This window comes from Manis pentadactyla, chromosome 13 (assembly GCF_030020395.1).
Source record: "Manis pentadactyla isolate mManPen7 chromosome 13, mManPen7.hap1, whole genome shotgun sequence".
In the NCBI taxonomy this organism is placed as follows: domain Eukaryota; kingdom Metazoa; phylum Chordata; class Mammalia; order Pholidota; family Manidae; genus Manis; species Manis pentadactyla.
This window is the reverse complement of record NC_080031.1, coordinates 107,072,935-107,085,109: the sequence shown is the minus strand read 5'-3', so window position 1 is coordinate 107,085,109 and position 12,175 is coordinate 107,072,935. Positions and strand designations below refer to the sequence as shown.

The 12,175-nt window shown below is 42.2% G+C and overlaps 1 protein-coding gene across 1 annotated transcript; it reads left to right on the top strand.

Moving 5' to 3' along the window:
* Positions 1–2,605: 2,605 nt before the first annotated feature.
* Positions 2,606–9,667, top strand: SPINK1 (serine peptidase inhibitor Kazal type 1). Its single transcript, XM_036894592.2, has 4 exons — positions 2,606–2,757; positions 4,512–4,543; positions 6,102–6,208; positions 9,543–9,667. Exons 1-4 carry the CDS (start codon positions 2,703–2,705, stop codon positions 9,586–9,588), a joined length of 240 nt encoding a protein of 79 aa, XP_036750487.1. The 5' UTR covers positions 2,606–2,702; the 3' UTR covers positions 9,589–9,667.
* The last annotated feature ends 2,508 nt before the right edge of the window (positions 9,668–12,175 follow it).

Below are 12,175 nucleotides of genomic sequence, written 5' to 3'. Positions count from 1 at the left end.
ACAGAATGAAGCAATGAATGATTATAGCAGGCACTGGAGACATACAAATGAGCAAGGCTGATGGACAGTGACTGCAGTGGGGTTGGAGAGGGGGACTTGATAATATGAGTGAATGTTGAAACCAGAATGTTGCCCATGTGAAAACTTCGTAAGACTGTGTGTCAATGATACCTTAATTTTAAAACAAAATTCATGTTAAAGAAATAAGCAAGGCATAAATCTGAGTCTTTAAGAAAGTCAGTACATACATTTATTACTTAATTCATGTTGTCAGCATATATTTACTTAGAACCTAGTATTTTCCAGGCACTTTGATAAGTACCATGGTAGACAAAACAACCATATTTGTTCCCTAAAGGTGAAGAGATATTACATAATAATCATATGAACAGCTATGGAATAAAATTTAAGTGCTGTGCAGGGGACCGTGAAATAATATAATAGCAAGGCCTAACCAGGATGGAGAAGAGAATGAGGAAAAACTCCAAAAAGCAGCTCCATGAGAAAATTACACTCAGCCTGAATCTTGAGGGCTCTTACGGGGGAACAGACATGACCACCCTGGCTGGACAGGCGGAACAAGGAGGAAGAGAAGACGGAGCAGGAGAGGGATCAAGGGGCCGATCGTGCGGGGCCTCGGCCCTCCCGGAGGGTCTCGGACAGTGGGAAGCTGGACAACGACACGCGCCCACCCACAGCCCGTGAAGGCCCCTGGGAGGCTGGACAACGACATGGCCACACCTGTTTCCCTGAAGACCATGGAGAGTTCTGTGGAGAGTAGCTCCGAGGAGAGAATGACAGTAGGTGTCCTTGGGGAATTTTCAGAAAGCCGAAGAGGAAGTAATGGCGTTATCATAGACATGATAGTGTAAGGCGATGAGAAGTGTACAGAATTGAGGTTATTTCGGACACAGATTCAAGAACAGAACTTGAGCAGTTAAAGTAACCTTTCGGGACAAATGTCATATCATGTCATAACTCACCAATACCTTTCCCTTTGGTTAAAAACCGAAGTCCTTACTATGGCCTGCACAGCTTTTCACTGTCCGGCCCCACTCTGTCCTTTATCTCACTCCCTATGTTTTTCTCTATCACTTTGCTCCAGACAGGCTGTCATCCTGGATGTGTTTCAAGCACATTAAGCAAGTTTCTCCCTTGTAGCCTCTGTCCTTGCCCTTCTCTGTCTGGAGCAGATGTTCTCAGGCATTTGCAAGGCTCACCTCCTCACTTCCTTCATCTCTCTGTTGGAATGTCCCTCAATCAGCAAGCTTTTCTCTGACGAATCTGTAATAACTCTCTCCCATGCCCTCCGGCACACTCATCCTTTCTACCCTTCCTTTCCACAGCACCATCATAATCTGATATTCTCTTTAATCATTTGATGACTTTTATATTGCTTGTCTTTCCCAACTAAAATGCAGTGGGAACTCCCTGAGGGCAGGGACTGTCATTTCTAGTCACCGATCTGTCCCTCAGAGATAAGCCCAGGTCTTGACATCCTGTCAAGACTTGGGAGGGTCAAAAGTTTGTCCTATTTGGAAGCTGACAAGTTAGCCAGCCATAATGAAGGGGTGCTGGCAGAAGACACACACTCCTGAGTCAGACACATGGGAATCAATTACTGGGTGGCAACAGGCCCGGGGTCAGCATTTGCTGTGGTCTCCCAAGCCCCACTTTCTGCAGGGTGACATGAAGAGGACCAAGTGATGTCTACACAGCAAGTGCGGTGTGTTACAGGATAAGGACACCAAGGTTTTTAAAAACCCCTAAACGTTTGAAAAGGGCACTATACTCACCTACACTTTGCCCTGGAGAGAAAGAGTATCTTTAATATCCTAACAAGCAGACAAATCTGCCCTTTGCTCCACTTTCAAGGCTATTTGTCACACAGTCATGTTTGAAAAGATGTGAGCCACAGGCAGTGGGTGCCTCCAGTTCCAAGGCAGGCGGAAGCATGACAGAGGAGAGAGGTGTCTCCCAGCAACACACTGCAGACACAGCCCATGTTTCTGAATGGAGGGTCACACTCTGAGTTAGGTACAGCTACTGTTCCAGTTCTTGGATGACCGGATGGGGGCACAGCACAGGCGAACCACCTGCTCAGGAGCACAGAGCTAGGAGGTGTCTCTGGTGAGCACACTCCAGACCCAAAGCGTGCACACGCCTGAGGGAACAGGGGCCTCCCTACCTCTAACCTGTCCCTCCATCAGTTACCTTAAGCTCTGTGAATGGATGACAGAAAAAGAGAAAAAAATAAAAAAGGGAAACACTGAAGAAAAGGAAGAAAGAACAGAGAGGGTTTTGGATATCCATGCCTGTTCATATCTCCAGAACTGCAGAGCCTGGGAGGCCCCTGGGTTCACCGTACAGACGAGGATACTGGAGTTCAGGAAGGCCCCCCACCTCATCACAGGGGCCACCAGGGAGAGAGTCGGCCAACTCACATCCAGAACCCCTTTCCGGGCTGAGCCGCAGCCTCGCACATTTCAGGGCCAAGGTGTGCCTTTCATCTTTCCTACACAGGGGACACGCCCCAAACCTGCGGGGCCGGCCACACCTCCGGGTCAATCAATAACCAAGGAGGTCTGTGACCTGGGGCAGCAGGTGGGGCCTGCACCGCTGTCCTCCCAGCCCCGGGATCTGACCAGAAGGGGTAGGTGCAGTGCTGTTTCCAACTGCTCTCCGGACACAGAACTCCAGCCATGAAGGCCGCAAGCATCTTCCTTCTCAGTGCCTTGGTCCTGTTGAGCCTATCTGGTAGGTATCTTTGCATATTTTTCTGACTTGAGTAAAACCTTTTTGACTTGTTGCTTTACTGGACACATTACCTTCTAAACTTATACAGAGTAGAGTTTCGGATCTTTTGATCTTTTGATCTTTTGACCCCAATGAGATGAAAGAAGATTCACGGATGAGAATTATAGAAAGAGGGATTTTAACATAACACAAAGAAAATTACTTTACTAGTGAGAACAGTTCAGATATGGAACGGTTGCCCCCTTGTGATAAGGCTGACCCCTTATAAGGGGTAAAGTAGAGAAAAGAAGGGATTCTTTCAACCTTAAATACTCTTCTCACTCTGTAAAGTTTAAAGACAATTTAAAAGTTTTAAGGTCTCATGAAACTGCATAACATAGATAACAATGCTTTCTAGTAATTCAGCATAAAAGGCAGAGTCTGACTGATTTAAAAGTTTATCTTTGACCTGCAGAATGTTTCCAGGGAAAATATTCTTGATTAGATGGTGTGCATATATTCCCAACCTATGTTTCGAAAATGTTGACAGGCAATTCTGAACCCACAGGACTGGAATCAGCCTCTTCTTTGTCATTGGAAATAGTTATCATTTTCAATTTCTTATCAGATCTAGCAAAGAAATCTCCTGGGAGCCAAATCGGCACTTTGCAAGGAAGAGGAAGAATACTGTTTGTTGTAATTGCTAAATATTTACAGAAGCAGTGGTCCCTTTTCCTCCTCCTCATGCATACGAACTAATACAAATAGTTGCCAGTGGAGACCACTTGCTCTTCAATTCCCAGACTCAACTAGATTCTGAAATCCAGTGGGACCCCAACCACATCAGGTTCTGACTATTCCAGGGCCTTCTGCAAGCCCAAAGGTGCCCCTCTGCTATTCACAACATTTAGCTGGAAAGAATGACCTCCTTACCCAGATGGACTCGGAGACTGCTGATACTAAAATGAAATCTCACCACCATTTCTTCCTTTGGATACTATCAGATTAGGTCCCCTTCCCTTCAATGAGCTCAACCACAACTACCATCCCCTACATGATGTTAGCAAGACCTGCTATTTCCTGGGGAGTGTAGCACGGCAATTTTAAGTGTCTATCTGTAGATTCAAGAAATGTGAATTGAACTAATAGTTGCTGTAATGCAGTGGAGGGAGGGGACTCTTTGAGAACCTATGGTGAGTTGTCAAACAAGCTCCATCATTCAACATTACTTACAAAAGGGAGCTTAAATGTAATTGCAACAGTTAGTTTTACATCACAAGACCTGGTTACTGCTAGGGGTAATTGTTTAACTATATAGCTAGGGTAGCTAATTATATAAACTCTGTATATCTTTGTTTACAAACTGACATAATAAATACTTACACTTCCTGCATTATTAATTTTGAGATCAAAGGTGTTGTGACAGGCTATGGGAATGTCAGTGCACATTCAGAAGGTATTTGTTCAGTGCCTGATACATTTCGAGCAGTAAGTATGTCATTTAAATGGGTCCACTTTTCTGAAATACCAAACTGAGATACTGTGGCCATAATCAAATTTTGGCTTAATTTCCTTTAAGGTTTCAACAGGCAGGGAAAGTGAATGGACACCAATGAGAAGCCCTTGAGAGAAGATGGAAATGAGAGGGGGTGGGGATTGGAAGAGGCCAGCAGAGAAGTCACTGTCGTACATGGAAGCAGAAGATTCTGAATGAGAACAGATTCGGTTTCTCCTCTTTAAGACCCACCCTCACCTGTTTGATTTATGTTTTCTAGGTAACACTAGAGCTGACTTCCTGGGGAGAGAGGTAAAGGCAATTGTAATTTCTTATCTCTCAGTCTAGATGTCACCTTTCACTTTTGCTTGAAGTCAAGACAAAAAGTATGAAAGTTAGTGAGGTTTAACCTATTAAATGTGAATAGTAATAGAAGTTTCCCCACATGGGCTTATGTTGAACAACAAATTTACTAATATACAGGTAATTTCTATATAGTCATATAATACTTGATGTGAAGGGAATATACACACACACACACACACACACACACACACACAGGCTATCTGCAAGTACAAGGATTTGCGGTAGAAGCCTTCTTAACCTCAAGCCAAGCAGTCCTGCCTCCCTAGAGCCAGTTGAGCCGCATTGGTTTAAAGTTCTCTGATCACTGAGGTGGAGTTCCAACTTAAAATGAGCAAGAGAAACTAAACAATAAACTGGGTTCTTCCTCTAGAAAAATTATATATGTAAATATATATATGTGATTTTTATATGTATATTAATATATACACACCTAATTTTAAAAACTATATATATATAATTTTCCATTTTTTCCTGTGTTTATAAGGCAAATTTCAATAAACTTGGAGATGGGGGGAAGAAGTATCCCTCTTTCCATTACATTAATACCTAGTGGGGAGGCAGATGACCAACCAAAAGTATATGAGTGAAGAAATTGCTACATTTGTGATAGGTGTTATAAAGAGGTTCTGGTCCCATTAGGAACCTAGCCTAGTTAGATAGATCAGGGAAGATGCCCCGAAGTAAGAGATTTATTTCAAGCCATGAAAGATAAGTGAGTGTTGGCAAAATATAACAGATGGGGAGAAACACAGAATGAAGTGGCTGAGAACGAAAACTCAGGACCCAGATTGGCTTGGTTTGAATCCTGAATACAAACTGGGTTTTAACAGCTGTGTGGCCTTCAGTGATTTAATCTGTGCCTCACTGTCTTCATCAGAAGAAGAGTATAATAAATAGTTCATAGGATTGTTGTGAGGTTTAAATGGAATAATACATAAAAACCACTTAGGACGGTGTCTAGTCTATAACAGTCATGTCACAATTACTAGTTGTTACTGATGCAGAGGAAATAAGCTATGCCAAGTCTCCAAGGGGGGAATGTACCTAGTGTCTTCAAGTGGATAAGGGAAGACCGGCATGACCGGATGGCAGTGTGCAGGCAAGAACATGCCCCAAGTTACGGCTGCCTGAGAGGAGCCAGCACCTGCAGTGATTAAAACCTGAACATAATCTCGCTCACCTTATTTAAATCTCACAACATCACTATGAGATAGGTGGGGAAAATAATATTGTTTCCATTTTGCAGATAAAGTAACTGAGGCTCAGAGACACCAAGAGATTTACCAACATCACACAATCTGTAAATAGCAGAGGCATTGCTCAAAATCAGGCTTTCTGACTCCAAATCTTGGATTCTTTCTCTTGGAATACCCAGGATCACTCTCCCAATCACAATCATGCTTTCACATTTAAGATGACCAACTCCAGGGGGGTGAAAACTATTTTAGGGATTTTGCTATAAACTCAAAGACTCAAAAATGATTCTGTTTAACTCCATTTTTAGGCTAACTGTAACAAAGAAATGACTAGATGTTCCAAGATCTATAAGCCTGTGTGTGGGACTGATGGAAATACTTATTCTAATGAATGCATGTTATGTATTGAAAATCAGTGAGTACAAATTTGAATTTTTTTTAAATATATTTTTTAAGCTGGGTGTCTTCAAATTTTCATATATCTTATCCCTCTAAGTCCTAATCAATATACTAATAACATTAGTCTTACCATAAGGGAAACAAAAAATCTAGCTTTTTTCAAAAATAAGTCTCAGTCTCTTTTTCTCATTATATATCTGGTATGATTTTCTATAGAAGTATGCATGTGTTTGTGTGTGTATTATGATAGAAAATAACATTTATTGTGTCAAGCATTGTATATGAGGCCCTTAATACTGACAAGTCTATGAGGTAAATAATGCTAAGCTCATTATACACATGAAGAAATTGAGACACAGATAGTTTAAATAACCCGTTCGTGATCACGCAGACACAAGTGGCAGCTCTGGGATTGAATCTGCTGTTTCCACTATGCTTTGAAGTCAAACACCAGACTAAGTATTCGTGAGATACAGAAGGAAATCCAAAATATTTTTTTCTCTTAATCTGCATATGCTCAGCATAGTCGATGGAAGTATGAGCAAAGTGCTCTGAGAGCAAAAGTTGAAAAGCAGCTAATTATGCTATATAATATATATATTATGCTGTTTAGGATTTGGGAAAGTTTGGAGGCTTTCACTAGCTAAAGGGAGAAGGGAATTCCAATAAGAGGAAAAAAACTGGACAAAAGAGAGAGAGAAATTAATAACCCGGTGCAACATAAAACATGTCAAGGAAAGGACAATGAAAGAGAGTAGAGAAAGTGTTTGAGTGGTTCTCCCAATTAATAAAAAAAATTACTTGTATGACAAAAAAACCCATACTTTTACAGCAAAACAGGAGATAAGTTGGATTTTTTAAAAGCTCATATGCTTCAAATATTTTACACCTAAAAATTCATTCTTGGTGATAGTAATAAGTATATTTGCTTAAACCCTCAAATATGGGAATATGAATTATATAGATTAGGCGGCCAAAAGCATATTTTTGTAACACTTTCATTTATACATATGAGAGCCAGCTTCACTGGAGCTCATTTTCTGAAGTGATGGTAGGTTAGGTGATGGGAATCAGACACAGGCACTAAGAGAAACAGATTTGCTACCTCACTCAGTTACTGAACGTTTAACATGTGTCCGGCATTGTGCTTCTCTCCTCTGTTTTCCTTTTGCCCGTGACGAAGAGAAAATAGGTCATGAGTACAAATCAGGTAGCATCTTGTAACTTGTGAAAAATGCCACCAAATGAGGTTTGAGCAAAGTGCTGCAGATACAGATTTTTTTCTTATTAAAAGGGTCAAGAAAGGACTCATGAAAAGAATGTCATTTAAACAGAGCTCTGAATGTTGGTAGCACTCCAGAAGCATTCCAGGTTAAATCAAAGAATACGGCAATTAAAACAAGTAAAAGAGATTCTACAAGTGACCCGAAAACTCTAAGTTATTCTGGAATTGATTTGGTGTTAAAGAGTCTGATTTAGGCTCAAATGACAGCATATGTTTCCATTATTCCGCTGCGTAAGTTCTTTATAACACAAACCCTCTCCTTGATTTGCTTTAAATCATTTCAGAAAAGTCTCAGTAGACAAAGATCCAATAAACTGAAGTTTTCGATCCAAAATATTAGGTGTTCTGCTTTGTGGTGAGTTTATTTCCACATTCAAGAGTTATAAAAGGATCTTGAAACCACTTGTTAACTTTCTCATAACCTACGCTGTTGACATTGAGGTCAAACATGGTATTTCCATCCAAGGGGAGGAGAAAGCAACGGAACAGCCTTGAGAGCTGGGAAACCCCAAGTGCCAAGGCCAGAAGGCCTGATTCTCAGGGAGAGACACTGGGCAGACACGGGCACAGGGCTGGGACGCCCTGTTCCCTGAGCCTTTAAAACTGACCAGTCCTGCTTGCTCTTTCCATTCTTTCAAAAATATGTAAACATGGGAGGAACATTGGAGTGCCAGGAAATGTAACCTCTTTTTCTGTATTTCTCAGGTAAGAAAAGAGGTCTGTAGAGAAAATGTGGCATTCTCAAATACAACATATTTTCCAGAGTATCATGTTGCCCTTCTCTCTATAGCCCATTAAAAGCCACACACACACACACCCTGTATAGTTACCTAGAGCCCGGCTCTGACCCCAGTTGCTGGGTTTTGCGATGGGCAGACAAACACGGTCTTGCATCCCCTTCCTTAATCATCGTGTGCAGACGATTGCTGTTAAGCAGCAGACATATGCTGTTAAGGGCTCTTTCTATGTCTTCTATATCTTCTTAGGGAATCTCTACTGGCAAATTATTTTCTATAGACCAACTTTCTTCAGCAGAACTTTCCTCAGTGATGGAAGTGCTCTATCTCTGAGCTGTCCAATATAGAAGCCACTAGCCATACCATTAGCACTTAAAATGTGGCTAGTACAACTGAGAAACTAAATTTTTTTAATTACCTAACTTTAACTGACCTAAATTTAAATAGCTATATAAGTGGTTGGTGCCTACCTTTTGGATAGCACAGCTATAGAAAATACGTCAACTTGTGTGCGCTGCTTAGATGTTTGTGTATATGTATGCTAACTGCCTCAGAAATAAGTGTTATGAGTGGTTAATTATTATAGAACAGGAAAGCATTAAAACTCTTAAAATGAAGAATCAGCAAGGTCCAGATAAATACATGCATTAAGATGTATGTAAGTCATGCCCTCAAGTAATAGAGAAACAGAAGAATTTTTATAAGCCAGTATATTCATGGAAAGAATTAGAAAAATGAGAGATCTGAAAACAATCTCCTTAGGAACAATTACAGGATTTAGCTTAGAAAACACAGGTTTGGGAAAGGTGGTATCTGGGAAAAGAGAGGTTTTTATCTGGAAGGGAGAATGATCAAAGCTGGCAAGTATCACAGAGGATAGGGATAAGATTACTTTTCGCAATATCTCACAGATAATTAATTCCCAGAATTCTAAAACAAATGATCAGTCCATTCCAAGGTCCTACAGTAGCCCAGGCACCAGCTAAGATGGAAACCTGCTGGCTTGGACAATAACATCAGGAGCAGAAGAACCAACAGTGATTAGAAATTGATTTCAGGAGTTTACTGTAACTCCCCACAGATCTGTAAACTCCATAAGAATGGACATTTTTCTTTTCTGTTGTATCCCTACTGATCGACAGTTCTCAATATCTAATGAATCGATGAACAAGCGAATGAATAAATGAATGAGAGAAAGACAGAAATGGGAATCTATCTCAAACCACTCAATTTTAAATAAAGCTGATTTTTGAAAATTGTTTTTCTCCCACAGTCACATTTTTGTCATCCAAATTAAAGCTGATTTTTTTTTTCAATCTCTCCTACAGGAGGCGCCAGGTTGCTGTCCGCATCAAACAATCTGGACCTTGCTGAAAAGCAAGGCTCTGGAATCCCGTGGCGTCCCCACGGCGCCCAGCTGGCCTGAGTAGTAAATAAAATGCATATAAGCTCCTCCTGCTGTTCTCATATGCTTTGTCCTCAAAGGCAGACACCAGGGACACATACCAGGGAGAGGGAACTGAGGCAGACTCAGAATAGACCAAGTTTTAAAAAATACAGCAATCCTGTCATTTTGAGCAGGATTTGCCTCATAATGCTTTTCCTTCCCCATCTTCCTCGTATTCTGAGGGCTTTTTCTCAGGGAATGTGATTGCCGATGTAACTGACAGGACAGAGTCGGCTCACAGATACGTATTATCCCGTATGAGGATAAGAGTTACATTTCAAGGGACAGTTGGAAAACTCAGCGGTCCAGAAGCACATTACCCATCACATTATTTCACTGACTGAAATAATCCCTTTAGGTATTTTTGGAACTTAATTGCACATCTATTGTACCTGGCACTGGCCTAGGTATCCAGACATAAGATTTCAAAGAGCTGCCTGTCTGGTGGGATAGAGGTGAGTCTTATGATTTTTCAGGTATCTCAAAATGTAGATTTCAGGTGAGACAATTTTCTCAAAGAGGCTCTGAATCACTGAGTCAACCAAAAAAGCTATGTTTTCTCAGCCATGTTGTGGAGCAGCGTCTACATTTAGCCTTGATTCTTCCACAGCAGAGGCAATCCCACCTTTGTTACTGAGGTAACTGGCAGGAATAAGGAGTTCTCCATTTTCCCTGGCAGCCTGAGGTTTGGATGGAGGACTTCATCTAGGGCCTGACTTGGAGATCCGCTTCACTGGGCCTGCCGGGTTTGTGCTGCGAGAACCAGAGGAACAACCAAGACCTGATTCTAAATTAACCTGAGCAGTGGTCTCTTCTACACCAAATCATCAAGGGATTGTTTGTCAAGGGAGGAGGGACTATAAACCAGACGAACTGATCTTGAGGACTTTGCATGGTTCAGTTTGTTTTACACGTGGGCCACAGCAACCACAGCAACGCTGGAAGGTTATCTTTATCTTGTGAGGAAATTTAGAAAAGTTAAGTAATTTAACTAATATCACCAGCAAAGAGAGTGTCAGAGTTAGGCTTTCAATCCAAATCTAACGCCTCCTTATCTAAACCACAATCACCCCAGGTGGATCCTTCCTTGCCTGTATCTTCCATAGGAACTTCGAGTGACATCCTTATATTACAAGGCCCGTGTTTATATTCAGGGACAGAACATAAGATAGAAAAAAGGAAGCTCCCCCCAAAAGAAAAAAGTATCTATAATCACTGCAAAAGAGAAGAAAAAAACAGCTAGAATTTCTGAGCTTGTACGAAGAACTGGTTTAGAATGGAGAAGAGGACAGAGGGCTTAAGGGCCTAAGATGCACCAGGTTCCCTAATATAAGTGGTGAATAAATCAGCCATTGAATGAGAAATAGCCAAACTCAGCCCCATACTTGCAAAACAGTTGCCTGACACTCTAACCTAAAAAAAAGGTTAATTTCTTATATTTCAGTGTATACATGCCTTGAAGTTTAAGTCTGACCGCTAGAGGATGCTGTGGTCTGCCAAGTGACAGCCGCACAGGAGCCTACCAGCTCACCAGATGCTGTGCTTACAGAAATTAGGGATGCAAGATGGCTTCCAGCATCTTGCCTGTGATGGTAGAGGACGCTTGAAGGGCACCCCTAATGCTAAGAAACTTAGCCACGGTAAACGGAATTTAAACCAATGAATGCCAGAAATTGTCGTGTCTAATTGGACCATTTTATAGGCCTGGAAAGAAGAGGTTTGGAGGTTTTAGGCAGAAGCAATACACAAACTCGTATTGTCTGCCTTTACTGACTGCGCTCCCTGACCTGTTAAAAGAGGAGTTGAAGCAGCCCACATTTCTGCCTGGCAATATTTTGTGGGCCCCCCACCTGACAGTTGGCAAGAGAAGTTCTCAGGACACAACATGAGACAAACAAGAATGCAATAGCTGTCCCCGGGGAGAGGATCCAGAACGAAGGGGTACCCAAAAGCAAACACACCAGACACAACTCAGAGACCTGATTCTTTGAGTTTTTTTGCCTGCCAATCTGAATTTGGGAAGGAAGGGTCAAGGTGGAATTTCACCTTCCTCTCTGAAACAGGCACCACAGATAGAGACAGAGATGGGAGACTGCCTTTGAGAATTCTTACCGTTTGCCGGCTTCTGACAGCTTTCCCAGGATTCCCCTGCAGGCGTGAGGGTGGGGGGGTGTCCGTGACATCATCCTGGTCACCAGAAACTTTAGAGGAGGAAAATAATTTCCCTTCTACCCTTCATGGAGGAGGTGCTTGGCTGAGACCCCTTTTTCTCTGGGTCATCTCATAAATGGGTAGATGACCTCGGTTAAAAGTTCTCCACTTTGGCCACTGTCCCTCCAGATTGTCTCTGGAAAGGGCAGCCTGCTTGTTCAGCCTCAAGCAAAGTGTTATCCGCCCGCGACGCCACGCTGGGGCCTGTCCCGCTGAAGTCAGCCCGGTCCCGCCCGGGGCCTAGTTTGTTTCTGAGACGGAACCTGTTCCACCCGGTTCCGGTCAGAGTCTGGGTCGGACCTA

Bases quoted from the DNA above. Each gene is read 5' to 3' on its own strand.
- SPINK1 (XM_036894592.2), top strand. From the start codon at position 2,703: ATGAAGGCCGCAAGCATCTTCCTTCTCAGTGCCTTGGTCCTGTTGAGC. The intron at 2,758-4,511 runs GTAGGTATCTTT...TATGTTTTCTAG, and splicing joins GGTCCTGTTGAGCCTATCTG to GTAACACTAGAGCTGACTTC. The intron at 6,209-9,542 runs GTGAGTACAAAT...TCTCTCCTACAG, and splicing joins ATGTTATGTATTGAAAATCA to GAGGCGCCAGGTTGCTGTCC.